This window comes from Takifugu flavidus, unplaced genomic scaffold (assembly GCF_003711565.1).
Source record: "Takifugu flavidus isolate HTHZ2018 unplaced genomic scaffold, ASM371156v2 ctg631, whole genome shotgun sequence".
Taxonomy (NCBI): Eukaryota; Metazoa; Chordata; class Actinopteri; order Tetraodontiformes; family Tetraodontidae; genus Takifugu; species Takifugu flavidus.
The window spans coordinates 1-19,452 of record NW_026622243.1 but is presented as its reverse complement, the minus strand read 5'-3'; the positions used below and the strand labels follow the sequence as shown (position 1 = coordinate 19,452).

Sequence of the window (19,452 nt, the reverse complement as noted above, 5' to 3'; positions counted from 1 at the left end):
TGAATGAATTACTTTTTTTTAATCACGCTTAATTTTTGCTCTCACACATCTAGAACACAAACATCGTACTAGAGCAGCAAAGGTCATGAAAATGAGCAGCGTGATTCCAGCTAAGAAGAGCATCACGTCTACAGAGTGATAGGAATACCAGGGCAGCCTGTAGGACTCAGTCCTCAGGTGAGCTGCACCTTTGTGTCTCATGACAAACTCTATCCAGAAGAGGGCGCTGTCTATCGGCTTCATCGGCGCGTCTCTGTGCAGTCTGGAGAGCCTCTGCATGTTCATCCTGTAGGAGGGATCGTTTAAAACTTCCTGAATACCTTGAAAGAAGATCTCTTCAGTCATAGTAAAAAAATCCAGGACCTTCCCTGCACCCCTCACTTCAAGTCTATGCACATTATCAGGTTGATCAAAAATCAGAGCAAGTTCAATGATGGGGACTCCGTGATAGAGAGCTTCCTGAACTCCGTTTGTTCCTCCATGAGCCACAACAGCTTTGTTTTGGGATGTCCTAAGAGATCATTCTGAGGCATCCAGTCCACCAGTAAAGTGTTGTTGCCCAGAGTTGCTGGTTTGGCACCCTTGTATCTCCAGATGACCTTCTGAGGCATTTTAGCAAAAGCTGCAGCGATCTGATCAACCAGATCCTGAGGAAGCTCAGCAATGAAAGTCCCCAGAGACATGACGGTGACTCCGTGTTCTCCTGAACTCTGCACAAACTCTTCCAGGTGTTCAGGTAAAGGCTTGGCGGGTTTACACTGGAACCCTCCAATATAGACGACATTAGGCATGGTGGGACGGGGATACTCAAACACAAAGTCCACTCTCATCAGCCAGAGATCAGCAGCTTAAAACAGGGAGAAGTAGTCCGTGTCTGGACCAAAATATTTTTTAATTAAACCTTCAAAGCTTGGTGTGACAAACCAGCAGATTTGATATTGCAAGAACCCAAACATAAGCACATTCTGGATTCTCTCAAAAAAGCTCATCTGATCTGACAGCTGTGTTCCTGTGAGTGGAATGTAAGAAATAGGTGAAGGTGCGATATCAAAATGACTTTCACCATGACTCGTCCACCTGGCATTGAAAACCAGAGGCAACTTTAAATAGTTGGCAAGTATAGCACCAACGGGTGCAACAGGGTCTGTGAAGACAAGGTCATAGTTGGTGTTTTTTATTGACTGCATTAGATCTTTGTTCTCCAAGAGCATTTCAACAAACTCAGATGTTTTTTCATACATCTCCCGGGTCATTTCTGCCTGTTCAATTTCCAGTTTGTAACGTGTCCAGATAGACTTCCCTTCCCTCTGGATCTCCAACAGCCTGGCGATGAAGGTCGTTATGAAGCTTTCGTCAAATTCTGAAGGGCTACCAAGCGTGATTGAATTGTAGAACGGAGACTTTTCTTCGATGTACCAGCTGTCTGATGACCGCATGACTGAGACCTGATGGCCCCTGGAATGAAGGGCCTCGATAATGACTTTCATGTTCACCCAGTGGCTCCCGTCAATAGGAAAAAGAGAACTTTCCCACCGTGGACCACGGTCGGGCAGAGGAAGCATAGAGCCATCCACAACCAGAGGCCCTGCATTTTTACCCTGCCTCTAAAAGAGATCTAACAAAGACAAACGTGATTGAGATGATTATTGACTGTCCATAAGCTGTGTGTGATAAAGTAATGCCTCCTCTATAATCACACTTGCATTACCAAAACAATAAAAAGCCATAAAATTTAAAGCTTTTCGTCATACCCTGAAAACACAATTATTTCTTTTTTAAATCTTTGGAAATATGACTTTAAAATAGCAGTTTTTACCTTTGTGTTGCCTCTTAGTCTGTTCTGTGGCTGGAGAAAAAAGAAGATTTTTCACTGTCAACCTTCTGAGCAGAAAAGACCTTTGGCACTGAGATATGGCGTCACTGAGCAGCGATAAGAATGCACAAATTCATGTGGAACACACGAAGTGAAACGTCAGGACCCTTAAATACCTTCACATGTTGACTGAACACTGGAAATTGCAATAATCATTTGTTGTTTTAACATTTGAATTCAGAGTTTGCTTTAAGTCCTGATTTATAATTAATATTGAAATCAGGATGGAGGCCAGATCGTGTAATTCCGTGGCTGTCTTTCCGCCTTGCTGAAACCCACCTTCTCCCTGACTTGTCCCTCATGTTTTTAATCTGTGCTCTTATTCTCTCCATCTGATTTAACCAGCAGTTTCACGCAGATATGGTTTGACCCTGCTAGTGAGACACGTGCTAATAACATTCCCAGTGTTCCCAGGGTCTCAGTTTCTGGAATATGGACCTGGATGTTTCCTTCCTTTTCTTGCTGTTAAAAATTCTGTCTGTTCTGCATGCATCGGACTCGAGCCCACATCCAGCACCTTACAGGAATCTCACTATCATTCAAATGTTGTCGATGCAGGTCAAAGTTTCCAAATTCAAAAAAGAAACCAAGCATGTTTCCTCTTCAGCTGTTTTATGATGGTATATTAAACTTTAACCCTATCTGTTGGGAAGGAAAACAAGACTTGCTTTTCCGAATGCCACCTACTGTTTCCCTTTTTAATAGTTCATGTTTTTAAATGAGTTTATGAAATAAAAACAAATGAATGTACCCCCGCGCTACAGGAACGGAACTGATGGACTTCAGTCCTGAAGTTGCACAACAGAGCACAGAAGGTAAACATGTCCATAAAGTGAAGGTAAACATGTCGATGATGTCGGCCTCCATGCAGCATTGGCAAATATGAAAAAAGGAAAGACCGACAGTATCTTGGGTATCTTAGTATCTTAGTCAGATTTCTCTTTTCTTTTCACACACAGCCTGAAGCAAGACCAGACAAGCACAACAAAAACCAGCAAAACCAGAAAAACAACTGCTATTAAAAATAAGAGGACGTCTACAGAGTGATAGGAATACCAGGGCAGCCTGTAGGACTCAGTCCTCAGGTGAGCTGCACCTTTGTGTCTCATGACAAACTCTATCCAGAAGAGGGCGCTGTCCATCGGCTTCATCGGCGCGTCTCTGTGCAGTCTGGAGAGCCTCTGCATGTTCATCCTGTAGGAGGGATCGTTTAAAACTTTCTGAATACCTTGAAAGAAGATCTCTTCAGTCATAGTAAAAAATCCAGGACCTTCCCTGCACCCCTCACTTCAAGTCTATGCACATTATCAGGTTGATCAAAAATCAGAGGAAGTCCAATGATGGGAACTCCGTGATAGAGAGCTTCCTGAACTCCGTTTGTTCCTCCATGAGCCACAAACAGCTTTGTTTTGGGATGTCCTAAGAGATCATTCTGAGGCATCCAGTCCACCAGTAAAGTGTTGTTGCCCAGAGTTGCTGGTTTGGCACCCTTGTATCTCCAGATGACCTTCTGAGGCATTTTAGCAAAAGCTGCAGCGATCTGATCAGCCAGATCCTGAGGAAGCTCAGCAATTAAAGTCCCCAGAGACATGACGATGACTCCGTGTTCTCCTGAACTCTGCGCAAACTCTTCCAGGTGTTCAGGTAAAGGCTTGGCGGGTTTACACTAGAACCCTCCAATATAGACGACATTAGGCATGGTGGGACGGGGATACTCATACACAAAGTCCACTCTCATCAGCCACAGGTCAGCAGCTTGAAACAGGGAGATGTAGTCGGTGCCTGGACCGAAATACTTTTTAATTAAACCTTCAAAGCTTGGTGTGACAAACCAGCGGATTTGATATTGCAAGAACCCAAACATAAGCACATTCTGGAGTCTCTCAAAAAGCGCTCATCTGATCTGACAGCTGTGTTCCTGTGAGTGGAATGTAAGAAATAGGAGAAGGTGCGATATCAAAATGACTTTCACCATGACTCGTCCCCCTGGCACTGAAAACCAGAGGCAACTTTAAATAGTTGGCAAGTATAGCACCAACGGGTGCAACAGGGTCTGTGAAGACAAGGTCATAGTTGGTGTTTTTTATTGACTGCATTAGATCTTTGTTCTCCAAGAGCATTTCAACAAACTCAGATGTTTTTTCATACATCTCCCGGTCATTTCTGCCTGTTCAATTTCCAGTTTGTAACGTGTCCAGAAAGACTTCCCTTCCCTCTGGATCTCCAATAGCCTGGCGATGAAGGTCGTTATGAAGCTTTCGTCAAATTCTGAAGGGCTATCAAGCGTGATTGAATTGTAGAACGGAGACTTTTCTTCGATGTACCAGCTGTCCGATGGCCGCACGACTGAGACCTGATGGCCCCTGGAATGAAGGGCCTCGATAATGTATTTCATGTTCACCCAGTGGCTCCCGTCAATCGGAAAAACGAGAACTTTCCCACCGTGGACCACGGTCGGGCAGAGGAAGCATAGAGCCATCCACAACCAGAGGCCCTGCATTTTTACCCTGCCTCTAGAAGAGATCTAACAAAGACAAACGTGATTGAGATGATTATTGACTGTCCATAAGCTGTGTGTGATAAAGTAATGCCTCCTCTATAATCACACTTGCATTACTAAAACAATAAAAAGCCATAAAATTTCAAGCTTTTCGTCATACCCTGAAAACACAATTATTTCTTTTTTTAAATATTTGGAAATATGACTTTAAAATAGCAGTTTTTACCTTTGTGTTGCCTCTTAGTCTGTTCTTTGGCTGGAGAACAAAGAAGATTTTTCACTGTCAACCTTCCGAGCAGAAAAGAACTTTGGCACTGAGATATGGCGTCACTGAGCAGTGATAAGAATGCACAAATTCATGTGGAACACACGAGGTGAAACGTCAGGACCCTTAAATACCTTCACATGTTGACTTAACACTGGAAATTGCAATAATCATTTGTTGTTTTAACATTTGAATTCAGAGTTTGCTTTAAGTCCTGATTTATAATTAATATTGAAATCAGGATGGAGGCCAGATCGTGTAATTCCGTGGCTGTCTTTCCGCCTTGCTGAAACCCACCTTCTCCCTGACTTGTCCCTCATGTTTCTAATCTGTGCTCTTATTCTCTCCATCTGATTTAACCAGCAGTTTCACGCAGATATGGTTTGACCCTGCTAGTGAGACACGTGCTAATAACATTCCCAGTGTTCCCAGGGTCTCAGTTTCTGGAATACGGACCTGGATGTTTCCTTCCTTTTCTTGCTGTTAAAAATTCTGTCTGTTCTGCATCTGGGACTCGAGCCCACATCCAGCACCTGACAGGAATCTCACTATCATTCAAATGTTGTCGATGCAGGTCAAAGTTTCCAAATTCAAAAAAAAGACCAAGCATGTTTCCTCTTCAGCTGTTTTATGATGGTATATTAAACTTTAACCCTATCTGTTGGGAAGGAAAACAAGACTTGCTTTTCCGAATGCCACCTACTGTTTCCCTTTTTAATAGTTCATGTTTTTAAATGAGTTTATGCATGAAAATCAAATGAATGTACCCCCGCGCTACAGGAACGGAACTGATGGACTTCAGTCCTGAAGTTGCGCACAGAGCACAGAAGGAAAACATGTCCATGATGTCGGCCTCCATGCGGCATTGGCAAATATGAAAAAAGGAAAGACTGACAGTATCTCAGGGGGTTAGTCAGATTTCTCTTTTCTTTTCACACACAGCCTGAAGCAAGACCAGACAAGCACAACAAAACCCAGCAAGCTGTTAAGAATAAGAGGACGTCTACAGAGTGATAGGAATACCAGGGCTGATCTCTTGTTGATTTCCAATCAGAAGAGAATTAGTAGAAGTGGGAGAATAGGGAGCATACTTGAGGTGAGAAAAACTACCGTAGTCATATATTCTAGTATGGAACCTAAAAAACAATGGCTTGCCAGGCTGAAAAATGAACTTATAAACAGTCCTCTTTTATCAAAAGCGGCTTTTGGTTTTATGATCATGTGACTAGAGAAGCTGGTGGAGCTGGAGTTTAAGTGTCCTTGCAGCCCTAACTGGAACATAGCGTTGTCATTATTATTCTTCATCGTTCCCACCATCATAACCATCATCTTGATGTTGATCACTCAAGGATGCAGATATGAAGAGTGGTTCAAGAACACTGTGTCCAGTTTCGTGCCTGCTATCGTGTGGCTGATCTTGTTGTTCTTCGACGGCCAGTACTTCACCTGTGCTATGACAGACTGGAAGGGTAGATTTGTGCTCATTGACAAGGCAGCTCCACAGAAGTGGTGTGAGCCAATTAGTGAAGGAAATTTCACCAGACAAGAGCTGATGCTCCGCTCACAAGAATGGATTGTTACGTCTGAGATGAGTTAAACCATTTTTTTACATGATCAAGGAGAAATTAGATATTTCATTCTTTAAAAATACACAGTGTGTGTCTGTACTCTCCCCACACCCCAGGTTATTGGCATGAGCCTCCTCCTCTTAATCTGTATGGGTCTCACAGTGTACCTAATCAGTGAATGTTGCCAACAGAAGAAGAAGCAAACGGCTCCCACCAGGGAAATGCAACTTTGGGAAATGTCTTGAAAAGCCTTTTCAAAAGTGCAGTCAGGACGCTTTGACAAAATGTTTTCCCCTAAAGCAGCTCGTGGGTCTTCATGGCTCTGTTGTCCGCGTGGATATAACTGTGCTTCTGTTTTTATTCTGCATTACCAGCGGGTATGTGATTGGCATCATGGGCTTGTTTCTCATTATTTGGTTTCACTTTTCCTTCTGAATCAGTTTGTTTTGTTGAGCAGAATCCTGTTGACATCAGCAACATCCCACTAAAAACAAGAGATCACCAGGAATCTTCATCCCATCAATCAAAATGGACACATTTAATTGTTTAATACATTTTTTTATTTAACTTTCCATGATTTTCCTTAGTTTTAGCTTAACTAACACAGGTGGTAATGACCAGGCAGCTAATATCAATCTGATGCATATTTGTTTTAGTGGTTGTTAAGGACTAAATGTGTAATTTCACTTTAAATATATTTGTTTTTCCACGTAACCATAATTCAGGTCAAACCAGATTAATGATTGATCATCAAGATCAACAGGTTGTGGAAATATTTTCTGTTACAAATTGTGGGGCTTGTTTTTTGTTCTTTGATAAAAGTATTGATTGGAATAAAGCCCTCGGAAAGTGTCTCAATGACTCAATGATGACTGAGATGATCGTCATGACTCATCCTGATTATTTTATTATTGCTGTTTTAAATAATATTCTTGGAATCAAACTAAATGCACTTTTCATAACTTGATGTGAAATCACCAGGAGCCATTTGGTTAGAAACAATATTCTTTTCCAAGTTATCTGAACAAGACCAACAGTTTTATAATATTTTTATTTCAATACAACATTATTCACACAATATGTGAAATTTGCTGGTAGATAATGAATTTGCAAGTTCGAGTTCTAAGTTCTGATAGAATCAATTCTGAATTAATGTCTTTTTTTTTTATTCTTGCTTAATTTTTGCTCTCACCCATCTAGAACACAAGCATCGTACTAGAGCAGCAAAGGTCATGAAAATGAGCAGCGTGATTCCAGCTAAGAAGAGCATCACGTCTACAGAGTGATAGGAATACCAGGGCAGCCTGTAGGACTCAGTCCTCAGGTGAGCTGCACCTTTGTGTCTCATGACAAACTCTATCCAGAAGAGGGCGCTGTCCATCGGCTTCATCGGCGCGTCTCTGTGCAGTCTGGAGAGCCTCTGCATGTTCATCCTGTAGGAGGGATCGTTTAAAACTTCCTGAATACACTGAAAGAAGATCTCTTCAGTCATAGTAAAAAAATCCAGGACCTTCCCTGCACCCCTCACTTCAAGCCTATTTATATTATCATTTTGATCATAAATCAGAGGAAGTCCAATGATGGGGACTCCGTGATACAGAGCTTCCTCAACTCCGCTCGTTCCCCCATGAGTCACAAACAGCTTTGTTTTGGGATGTCCTAAGAGATCATTCTGTGGCATCCAGTCCACCAGTAAAGTGTTGCTGCCCAGAGTTGCTGGTTTAGCACCCTTGTATCTTCAAATGTTGTCGATGCAGGTCAAAGTTTCCAAATTCAAAAAAGAAACCAAGCATGTTTCCTCTTCAGCTGTTTTATGATGGTATATTAAACTTTAACCCTATCTGTTGGGAAGGAAACAAAGTTGCTTTTCCGAATGCCACCTACTGTTTCCCTTTTTAATAGTTCATGTTTTTAAATGAGTTTATGCATGAAAATCAAATGAATGTACCCCCCGCGCTACAGGACGGAACTGATGGACTGACTTCAGTCCTGAAGTTGCGCAACAGAGCACAGAAGGAAAACATGTCCATGATGTCGGCCTCCATGCGGCATTGGCAAATATGAAAAAGGAAAGACCGACAGTATCTCAGGGGGTGAGTCAGATTTCTCTTTTCTTTTCACACACAGCCTGAAGCAAGACCAGACAAGCACAACAAAACCCAGCAAAACCAGAAAAACAACTGCTGTTAAAGAACAAAAAACGACGTAAGAAAATAGAGGACATTTTCGTGGCTGTTCGAATTTTTGATTTCTACAGAATTTTAGATAGACTAGGGAATTTGAGTGAAATTAGCAATATTCTAGTATAATTGATCAATAATCTTCATATGATTTATGCTTTTGTTTTCAACCTGTATAGCATGATTGTGCAGCAGTCCTCTTGTGTCAAATGCTTTTTTTGGGTTTATCCTTATCGGACTAGAGAAGCTGGTGGAGATGGAGTTTAAGTGTCCTTGCAGTCCTAACTGGAACAGAGCGTTGTCATCATTATTCTTCATCGTTCCCACCATCATAACCATCATCTTGATGTTGATCATTCAAGGATGCAGATGTGGTAAGTGGTGCAGGAAGACTGTGTCCCTGTCCACTTTCGTGCCTGCTATCGTGTGGCTGATCTTGTTGTTCCTCGACGGCCAGTACTTCGCCTGTGCTATGACAGACTGGAAGGGTAGATTTGTACTCGTTGACAAGGCAGCTCCAAAGAAGTGGTGTGAGCCAATTAGTGAAGGAAATTTCACCACACAAGAGCTGATGCTCCGTTCACAAGAGTGGATTGCTATGTCTCAGGTGAGTTAAACCTTTTTTTTACATGATCAAGGAGAAACAAAATATTTCATTGTTTAAAAATACACAGTGTGTGTCTGTCCTCTCCCCACACCCCAGGTTATTGGCATGAGCCTCCTCTTAATCTCTACCTGTGTGGGTCTCAGAATGTACCTAATTCAGCGAACATTGCAAACAGAAGCGCAGGCTCAGGAGCTCAGGCTCTCTGGACGCAGGAACTCCTCCTGAGACCACGTACACCGCCCACCACACCCACTGTGCTGAAATGCACACTTTGGAAATATCTTGAAGAGACTTTTCAGCGAGTATGTGATCGGTATCATGGGCTCGTTTCTCATTATTTGGTTTCACTTTTCCTTCTGAATCAGTTTGTTTTGTTGAGCAGAATCCTGTTGACATCAGCAACATCCCATTAAAAGCAAGAGATCACCAGAAATCTTCATCCCATCAATCAAAATGGACACATTTAATTGTTTAATTTGTTTTTTATTTAACTTTCCATGATTTTCCTCTTCCTTAGTTTTAGCTTAACTGACACAGGTGGTAATGACCAGGCAGCTAATATCAATCTGATGTATAATGTTGATTTACTTATATTTGTTTGAGTGGTTGTTAATGACTAAATGTGTAATTTCACTTTTAATATCTTTGTTTTTCCACGTAACCGCGTTATCAGACTGATATCCAGCCAGTCCCGACCCTGCTGATCAACAGTAATTCAGATCAAACCAGATTAATGATTCATCATCAAAATCAACAGGTTGTAGATATATATTCTGTAACAAATTGTGGGGCTTGTTGTTTTTTGTTCTTTAATACAATAATTGATTGGAATAAAGCCCTCAGAAAGTGTCTCAATGACTCTATGAATGAGGAAGTTGTCTTTATCCACTGATTTACAGCTCTCTTTTGTTCTCTCTAATTCGCTCTTGTTTACACACATACATTTTAGATTCTGATTATTCTAGCAGATCCTGTGGAACGCTGAAATTGTTTAAAAATCTGCTCTTGACAAAATCTTATTTTTCCTTTTTGGTACCTAAAATACTGTAGAAATATTTTGACTGGGTGACATTTATCATCGTCATTACTCATCCTGATTATTTTATTATTCCTGTTTTAAATAATATTCTTGTAATCACACTAAATACACTTTTCATAACTTGATGTGAAATCATTTAATCTTGATAAATAATATCAGGGGCCATTTGGTTAGATAAATACAAGTGCTGTCACAGCCCCATTCCCCAGTTCCCTCCTGCCCCAGTAATTTTCCACTCTCCCCGCCTCTGCTCCACTCCACCTGCCGCCTCTGCTCCACTCCACCTGCCTCTGCTCCACTCTCCCTCCCTCTGCTCCACTCCACCTGCCTCTGCTCCACTCTCCCTCCCTCTGCTCCACTCTCCCTGCCTCTGCTCCACTCTCCCTGCCTCTGCTCCACTCTCTCTCCTCCTCTGCTCCACTCTCCCTGCCTCTGCTCACTCTCCCCCTCCCTCTGCTCCACTCTCCCTGCCTCTGCTCCACCCTCCCTCCCTCTGCTCCACTCCACCTGCCAGCCACTCCCACCCCGTCAGTTCAACTCCACTCACCTGCAGCACAGCTGCAGCTCATTCCCAATCAGCCCAGCTTATAAGCCTCCCCTGCACTCTCAGTCTTTGCCAGATTGTTCTTCTGCTTCGATGCGAGACTTTCCAGCGTTATTTCCCTTCCCTGATTACCTGTTACCGACCCTGCCTGTCTTTGTTCTGCCTGCCTCACCTGTTCCCTCGAAAACCTACCTGCTTTCTGCCCCTGACCACGACTTCTGCCTCAGCGTTTCTGGTTCCTGCCCGCTCGCCTGGTCCTGACTTCTCCGCCTGGCCCCAACTTCGCTGCTGCTCACCCCCAGTCTGCTCAGCTACATCGTCGGCCTCATCTCCTGTAAGCCCCATTCTGTCACTCCCGCCTGCTGTAAACGGGACTGTACAGTTCCGAGGATTCACGTCCTCCCCCCTTGGTTCCGCACTCCGACTCAGCTCAACCCAATCCCCGAGCCTGAAACCCACTGACTTTGTGTGGGCCCTGGGCCTGAAGAACGGACTGTTTCCTGTGCTTCCTTGTCTGCCTGAGTTCCTGTTTGCCCGTGTGCTAATAAAGGTCATTACCATGGTCCAGTTTTCCAGAGTGCTGCTTTTGGGTCCTAATCGCTGCCGTCACATGTGCTGTCATCAAGCAATATTCTCTTCCAAGTTACCTGAACAAGACCAACAGTTTTAGCATTTTATTTGAATACACCATTATTCACACAATATGTGAAATTTGCTGTTAGATAATGGTTTTTCGAGTTCTAAGTTCTAAAAGAATCAATTCTGAATGAATGTCTTTTTGTTAAAATTACGCTTAATTTTTGCTCTCACGCATCTAGAACACAAGCATCGTGCTAGAGCAGCAAAGGTCATGACAATGAGCAGCGTGATTCCAGCTAAGAAGAGCATCACGTCTACAGAGTGATAGGAATACCAGGGCAGCCTGTAGGACTCAGTCCTCAGGTGAGCTGCACCTTTGTGTCTCATGACAAACTCTATCCAGAAGAGGGCGCTGTCCATCGGCTTCATCGGCGCGTCTCTGTGCAGTCTGGAGAGCCTCTGCATGTTCATCCTGTAGGAGGGATCGTTCAAAACTCTCTTCACAGCTGCCAGGAAGTTGTCGTCCTTGTCCACAGTCCTAAGGGTCAGAATCTCAGCTCCTCCTCTCTCTTTCAGACGCAGCAGGTTGTCATATTGGTCAAAAAACACAGGTAGACCTACAACTGGGACTCCATGATACATAGCTTCCTGAACTCCATTCGTTCCTCCGTGAGCCACAAACAGTTTTGTTTTGGGATGTCCAAAGAGATCATTCTGAGGCATCCAGTCCACCAGTAAAGTGTTGTTGCCCAGTTGTTGCTGGTCTGTCCCCTTCATGTTTCCAGATGATCTTCTGAGGCAACTTAGCAAAAGCTGCAGCGATCTCATTGGTTATTTCAGCAGGAAGTTGGCTCACAAAAGTCCCCAGAGACATGATGATGACTCCGTGTTCTCCTGAACTCTGCACAAACTCTTCCAGGTGTTCAGGTAAAGGCTCGGCAGGTTTACACTGGAACCCTCCCATATAGACGACGTTAGGCATGGTGGGACGAGGATACTCAAACACAAAGTCCACTCTCATCAGCCAGATATCTGCATCCAGCATTATCTGCTTAAAGTCATGACCCGGACCAAGATATTTGTCACATATTTTCTGATACACTTGCGATAACAGATCAAAATGGTATTTGGTTATCAAATAGAGAATCACATTTTTGACCCTCTGTATAAAGGTCATCTTGTCACTGTGGCCACTTCCTGTAATTGGAATATATGATATAGGTGATGGAGCAAAGGCAAGATGACCCTCACCAGAAAGTAGCCACCGAACATTATATACCAACGGAAGATTCAGATATTTGGCTAAAATGATTCCACTACCCCAGGAGGGGTCAGTTAGTACCAGGTCATATTTGTTCTCCTTTAGAGTTCTCATCAACTCCTGATCGTCTAACGTCGCTGCTATAAATTCGCCAATTGCTGAGTGAGCGTCGATAGTCGTGCTGGTCATTCCGAAGGTTATGTGAAGAAAGCTCGTTAAGGGGAGCGCTCCTCTTTCAAACTGAATTATTTCAGATACTATTCTTGTAATGAACCTCTGATCCAGGCTCCTCTCCACCGGAACTGTAACAGTTTTGTAATATGTAGAATTTTCACTGATGTACCAGGATTTGCTGGAGCGAACAATGGTTATATTGTGTCCTCTGGCGTGCAAAGCTTGAAGAAGGATCTTCATGTTTATCCAGTGGCTGCCTTCAATAGGAACCACCAAAATGTTGCCTCCTTGACAGGATCTGGGCCTGGCTACAAACAGCAGCACTAAAGTGCTGCAGAAGAAGATCGGCCTCATCTGAAATACAAACAGGATGTTGTTTAATGCCACCTGAGGGATCAAAGGTCACGGGATTCTAGTGCTGGATTCTGGCCTTGCCATGCACAGATCTATTGGCTTGTATTATGATCTGGGGATAATGAAATCACTAGTGCGCAGCATGCTATAAGCAGGTGTTTTTGGACTTTTTCAGTTATGGGTGGTTTTGTTTATTTGTATCTTCTCTTTATAGTGTATTTAATGGCTCAGAATAGAGTTACAAACCACTGTAGTGTTTTTATTTACGCAACCTCTCACTTCAGTTTGAATGTATTTTGATCTGCTGGCTGTGACATTAGGTTTAAAAAAGTTACCGCAAATGATCCAAATTTAGAAGAGACGATTCTATTTGTACTGTTATACAATTGGTAAATGCAAGATTTTATATATTTTTTTACCGGTTCGGTCCGAGTTTTACAAAGTTATTCGACTCTTCCATCAGCCGCGCGGATCAGATCGGATCGCCTCTTTTTTTCCCCAACACGCCGGGCAACAAAATCGACGCCCAAAGTTCCGCCTTCGCGCAACTCACCGTGTTCAGTTGCGGCAAAGTTCCAACGGAAGCGTCTGCGTCGTGTCGCGTCGCGCTGCGCATCTGATGCGACCGACTAGGGAAATGTAATCTGGGAGGAGGGGCTGGAGAACGTGGGGGTGGGGGACCCTGCATGGGCGGGTCCGGGGGCTTATTGAAGGGGGTGGGAGAGTTGAATGGAACAGCCATGGTTTGCATGACAGAGGACATGGACCTGTTACAGTTACCTTAACAGTTACCTGTGTGTGTGTGTGTGTGTGTGTGTGTGTGTGTGTGTGTGTGTGTGTGTGTGTGTGTCTGTGTGTGTGTGTGTGTGTGTGTGTGTGTGTTGTGTGTGTGTGTGTGTGTGTACTTCGGGACAGTAGGTCAGTGAGAGTTCTCAACACCATGATAAGCACGTTAATGGTTAATAGGCTTATTTATAACTGTATGGATTATTGGGATTTTATTGACCGTGTCTTAGATCATTGTTGAGATTAATATGATATGTAATTGACAGTAATTGGTACTTCTGTGCAGAGTCACATGAAAGCTTTGTGTCAACATGACAGATTTTTTAATTTGCAATAAAATAGAGTAAAATAGAATCAGCGTTCCCTATTTGTGGTTCAGTGCAGAAACACAGAGGCTCTGCTGCTGCTGCTGCAGCTCAGGAGAGATGACTGCACTGAAGGGGGGGATTGGATCTGTGACCATGGAAATGCCGAGGGGGGGGGGTAAAAGGGCGGTCTCTGAAGGAGGAGATTGAGGAGTAGGAAGAGGAGGAGGAGGAGGAGGAGGAGATGAGGATGCAACTGCCTGTGCAGATGCGAGAGAAGGAAGGAAGCTGCATCAGCGGTGTGAGAAGAGGAAGCTGCATGCAATGGAGGCGCGCTCGAGCGGCAGCGACGCCGTCCACTCCCATCACGACCCAGGACTGGATTAATGGAAGAGACCCACAGCAGGTTGGTGCCTTTTGTACGGTTACAGTATTGGAAGTGGAGGAATTGCGTTGGAGAGGGATTGTGAAGGGAGAACGGGGCTATGGCCTGTGCAGGATTCATGTGTAGGTGAATGCAGTTAAGTATGAATCACAGTGACTGATCCTTTTCCCTGGAACCCAAAAGTGTTTGCATGCAGAGAAATCGTCTCCCTTCGGCTCTCAACTCTTTACCTGATGGAATAGAGGAACGGTTTGCTGCAGGTCACACAGTGGCGGCTTTTCTTTCAGCTCTGCGATGCCAGAGGCAGCACCTGTGCTGAACGGTTGTCACCTCTGATACAATGCTGAAGGCGGGGGTGCAGCCACCGCTCTCATGCTCCTGCTGCTGCTGCCACTCTTGTGCTGCTGCCACCGCTGCCACTCACTGGGTAAGTTGCCTAAAGCCAGGAAAAGCCCCCCTGACATTAGCACACCACAGCGTAATAGACCCTCTCAGGTCTCTCCCCACCTGGGGGAGAAACACAGGTTTTCTGGTTGTTGCTTTATACCAGGATGAGTAAAGTGCTGAAGAAAAAGGATTATCGTTATTTCTTTCAGACATGTGAAATTAAATAAGGCATTATACATCAAAAACAAGTGAGACAAAGCCAAAATTCCACCCTTTTTCCACAAATCACTACTAAAAGGATTACTTGTCTCACATATTATAAATACAGCAACTACTTTAGTTTAGTTACCCTATGTACCCCTCCAGAGTCATGTATTTGTAAGTGTTATGTGCGTGCTAAACAATACAGGGTTTAGCATATCTGAAACACAATATCAACTCTTTGGAGCCCAATACTGATCACCGGGGGACACCACAGGCACTGTCGGAACCGTTGGAGCACCAATTGTCTAGCTGGAGAAGATTTTCTGTTAAATACTTCTCCTCTGATTCCATAAAGTTACATTTCTTTATTAATATATTTTGCTAAAGGCTTTTTGAAGTCAATTCAGTCAATTTCACTTTAAATATCTTTGTTTTTTCACGTGACCATAATTCAGGTCAAAACAGATTTATGATTGATCATCAAGATCAACAGGTTGTAGATATATATTCTGTAACAAATTGTGGGGCTTGCTTTTTGTTCTTTAATAAAAGTATTGATTGGAATAAAGCCCTCAGAAAGTGTCTCAATGACTCAATGATGACTGAGATGATCGGCATGACTCATCCTGATTATTTTATTATTCCTGTTTTTAATAATATTCTTGGAATCACACTAAATACACTTTTCATAACTTGATGTGAAATCATTTAATCTTCATAAATAATATCAGCGGCCATTTGGTTAGATAAATACAAGTGTGGTCATCGAGCAATATTCTCTTCCAAGTTACCTGAACAAACCAACAGTTTTACAATGTTTTTATTTTAATACACCATTAATCACACAATATGTGAAATTTGCTGGTAGATAATAATTTTTCAAGTTTGAGTTCTAAGTTCTGATAGAATCAATTCTGAATGAATTACTTTTTTTAAATCATGCTTAATTTTTGCTCTCACACATCTAGAACACAAACATCGTACTAGAGCAGCAAAGGTCATGAGAATGAGCAGCGTGATTCCAGCTAAGAAGAGCATCACGTCTACAGAGTGATAGGAATACCAGGGCAGCCTGTAGGACTCAGTCCTCAGGTGAGCTGCACCTTTGTGTCTCATGACAAACTCTATCCAGAAGAGGGCGCTGTCCATCGGCTTCATCGGCTTGTCTCTGTGCAGTCTAGAGAGCCTCTGCATGTTCATCCTGTAGGAGGATCGTTTAATTAAAATTCCTGAATACCTTAAAAGACGATCTCTTCAGTCATATTAAAAAAAATCCAGGACCTTCCCTGCACCCCTCACTTCAAGTCTATGCACATTATCAGGTTGATCAAAAATCAGAGGAAGTCCAATGATGGGGACTCCGTGATACAGAGCTTCCTGGACCCCGTTCGTTCCTCCATGAGCCACAAACAGCTTTGTTTTGGGATGTCCTAAGAGATCATTCTGAGGCATCCAGTCCACCAGTAAAGTGTTGTTGCCCAGAGTTGCTGGTTTGGCACCCTTATATCTCCAGATGACCTTCTGAGGCATTTTAGCAAAAGCTGCAGCGATCTGATCAGCCAGATCCTGAGGAAGCTCAGCAATGAAAGTCCCCAGAGACATGATGATGACTCTGTGTTCTCCTGAACTCTGCACAAACTCTTCCAGGTGTTCAGGTAAAGGCTTGGCGGGTTTACACTGGAACCCTCCAATATAGACGACATTAGGCATGGTGGGACGGGGATACTCAAACACAAAGTCCACTCTCATCAGCCACAGGTCAGCAGCTTGAAAAATACCAGGGCAGCCTGTAGGACTCAGTCCTCAGGAGAGCTGCACCTTTGTGTCTCATGACAAACTCTATCCAGAAGAGGGCGCTGTCCATCCGCTTCATCGGCTTGTCTCTGTGCAGGCAACCCGAGGTGGGGAGCCAGCAGGACTCCTCCTCCGTCAGCAGGATCTGTCACAACTAGGTCAAATTTGGAAGCTTGGAAGGATTCCATCAACTCTTTACTCTCAAAAGTGTATAATCGCTTCACATGTTTTCCTGTGCAATTCATAGAAGCTGTATTTCAATCTTGACAACTTGTTATGGTGAAATGTGTCGTTTTTCCTGACAGCAACGTTGAGTGTGATGGTCTAGTAATGTAGAGATGTTTGGCTGATGTACCAGCTGTCCGCAGCCTGGATCACCATCACCTTGTGCAGCTCCTCAACCAGGACCCTCATGTTCACCCAGTGGATTCCTACGTGTGGAAAACCAAAACGTTACCACCGAGTATTGTTGAAATTATGGCGGTGGGAAGGCAGATTATGGTTGCAAAGAGCAAAAACTTTACGAAATCTTCCATGTAGAAATTCAAATAAAGCAAAAACTAGAACATATTCCAGGAAAGACTGTGCAGAAGTGAAGCAATAAAGAGAGGTGGTTGAAACAGGGTTTCAGCGATTAAACTTTCTGTAGTCTCTCCACTTTTGTTTGACTGTTCTCACATGTACTCAGCTCATGGAGCCTCTCCCAGTAAATAACACACTGGTGACACTGGAGAATAACTAGAAGTGGGAGATTCTGATGATATATAAGTTGGAGACATTATTTTCCTTGTATTGTCATAAAGACTGACTGGGCAGAAATAATTCACCCCTTATGTTCAAGAGAGATGCTTAATAATTTGCAAGGCGCTTTTATTAAACTACATCCTGCCTACATGACTAGACTCTCTTCTCAAAAAAGAGAGACCTGCAAATGTATCTTCTCAGAAAAGACCTGTAGATGCACACATCCAGTTTTGCGGCGTAAAATCAGCGTGAGTGCTGCTCGGTGCACAGGCTGACAGGAAGCAAGCTGCCTGTTAGACTGTGCCTTGAAACCTCAATAAGAAAACAAGAAAGACACACGCGCTTAGGGTCTTGATTCTCAACAGATCTCCTGCTATAAACTTCCCACAACAAAGGTGAGAAGATCAAGTCATAGTTTCTAGTATGGAACCTAAAAAACAATGGTTTTCCAAGCTGAAAGATGCATTTAGCAACAGTCCTCTTGCACCCAATGTGGCTTTTGGTTTTATCCTCACGGGACTAGAGAAGCTGCTGGAGCTGGAGTTTGAGTGTCCTTGCAATCCTACATGGAACAGATCGTTTTCAAAAGCATTCTTCATCATTCCTGCCATCCTGGCCTTCATCTTGATGTTGAGCATTCAAGGATGCAGATGTGATGAGTGGTTCATGAAGACTGTGTCCAGTTTCGTACCTGCTATCGTGTGGCTGATCTTGTTGTTCTTCGACGGCCAGTACTTCACCTGTGCTATGACAGACTGGAAGGGTAGATTTGTGCTCATTGACAAGGCAGCTCCAAAGAAGTGGTGTGAGCCAATTAGTGAAGGAAATTACACCAGACAAGAGCTGATGCTCCGCTCACTAGAATGGATTGGTATGTCTCAGGTGAGTTAAACCATTTTTTTACATGACCAAGGTGAAATGAGATATTTCATTGTTTAATAACACACAGTGTGTGTACTCTCCCCACACCCCAGGAAACAGCCATATATCTCCTCATCTTCCCCTGTGTGGTTCTAACAGGGTACCTAATCATAAATTGTTGCCAAGAGAAGAAGCAGACGGCTCCCACTGAGGAAGCGCAACTTTCAGAAAGGTCTTGAAAAGCCTTTTCAAAAGTGCTGTCAGGACACTTTGACAAAAGGTTTTCCCCTAAAGCAGCTTGTGGGTCTTCATGGCTCTGTTGTCAGCGTGGATATAACTGTGCTTCTGTTTTTATTCTGCATTACCAGCAAGTATGTGATTGGCATCATGGGCTCGTTTCTCATTATTTGGTTTCACTTTTCCTTCTGAATCAGTTTATTTTGTTGAGCAGAATCCAGTTAAATGTGTAATTTCACTTTAAATATCTTTGTTTTTCCACGTGACCGCGTTATCAGACTGATATCCAGCCAGTCCGACCCTGCTGATCAACAGTAATTCAGATCAAACCAGATTAATGATTCATCATCAGGATCAACACGTTGTAGATATATATTCTGTGACAAATTGTGTTTTTTTTGTAATTGTTTTGTAATAAAAGTATTTATTGAAGTAAAACACTCAGCAATTGTCTCAATCTTAAAATAATCCTCCTTCTTCTGCTTCTTTCGTATGAAATGGGGACAGATTCTGTAGGATGATCCTGTGGGAGGGTTTATGCAAGACTTACTGATGACTGAGGAAGTTGTCTTTAGCCACTGATTTACTCTCTTTCCATCTCTCTTCATCTCTCTCGCTGACACACATGCACATTTTTACTCGAATACTCATTTTTACTCAGTCCAGCACATCCTGTGTAATTCTGTACCTTAAATACTGTGGAAATGCATTGACTGGGTGACATTTATGGTTTATTTAACCAGCTGGGTCCTGATTTTATTTTCGATGAATTTATGATTTCTAATCAAGTTATAAAAAAGTGTAT

The 19,452-nt window shown here is 43.1% G+C and overlaps 2 protein-coding genes, 2 long non-coding RNA genes and 3 pseudogenes across 4 annotated transcripts; 1 reads left to right on the top strand and 6 right to left on the bottom strand.

Annotated features, from left to right (window-relative positions):
* Positions 1 to 6: 6 nt before the first annotated feature.
* LOC130520990 (UDP-glucuronosyltransferase 2A1-like) lies at positions 7 to 2,747 on the bottom strand (annotated as a pseudogene).
* Positions 498 to 1,737, top strand: LOC130520996 (uncharacterized). The gene is made up of 2 exons (XR_008949146.1): positions 498 to 687; positions 1,514 to 1,737. It is a non-coding gene; the product is annotated as an uncharacterized LOC130520996 (long non-coding RNA).
* On the bottom strand, positions 1,159 to 5,438 carry LOC130520992 (UDP-glucuronosyltransferase 2A2-like; annotated as a pseudogene).
* Positions 5,439 to 7,240: 1,802 nt separating this feature from the next.
* LOC130520997 (UDP-glucuronosyltransferase 2A1-like) lies at positions 7,241 to 8,251 on the bottom strand. Its single transcript, XM_057024663.1, has 3 exons — positions 8,189 to 8,251; positions 8,043 to 8,047; positions 7,241 to 7,942 (listed from the first exon to the last, which is right to left on the bottom strand). The coding sequence occupies exons 1-3, from the start codon at positions 8,249 to 8,251 to the stop codon at positions 7,372 to 7,374; spliced, it is 639 nt and encodes a 212-aa protein (XP_056880643.1). The 3' UTR covers positions 7,241 to 7,371.
* A 1,813-nt stretch (positions 8,252 to 10,064) lies between these two features.
* Positions 10,065 to 11,207, bottom strand: LOC130520995 (uncharacterized). The gene is made up of 2 exons (XR_008949145.1): positions 10,515 to 11,207; positions 10,065 to 10,269 (listed from the first exon to the last, which is right to left on the bottom strand). It is a non-coding gene; the product is annotated as an uncharacterized LOC130520995 (long non-coding RNA).
* Positions 11,208 to 11,235: 28 nt separating this feature from the next.
* Positions 11,236 to 13,595, bottom strand: LOC130520991 (UDP-glucuronosyltransferase 2C1-like; annotated as a pseudogene).
* A 2,220-nt stretch (positions 13,596 to 15,815) lies between these two features.
* Positions 15,816 to 17,078, bottom strand: LOC130520994 (UDP-glucuronosyltransferase 2A2-like). Its single transcript, XM_057024662.1, has one exon. The coding sequence runs from the start codon at positions 16,758 to 16,760 to the stop codon at positions 16,275 to 16,277; it is 486 nt and encodes a 161-aa protein (XP_056880642.1). The 5' UTR covers positions 16,761 to 17,078; the 3' UTR covers positions 15,816 to 16,274.
* Between the last annotated feature and the right edge of the window lie 2,374 nt (positions 17,079 to 19,452).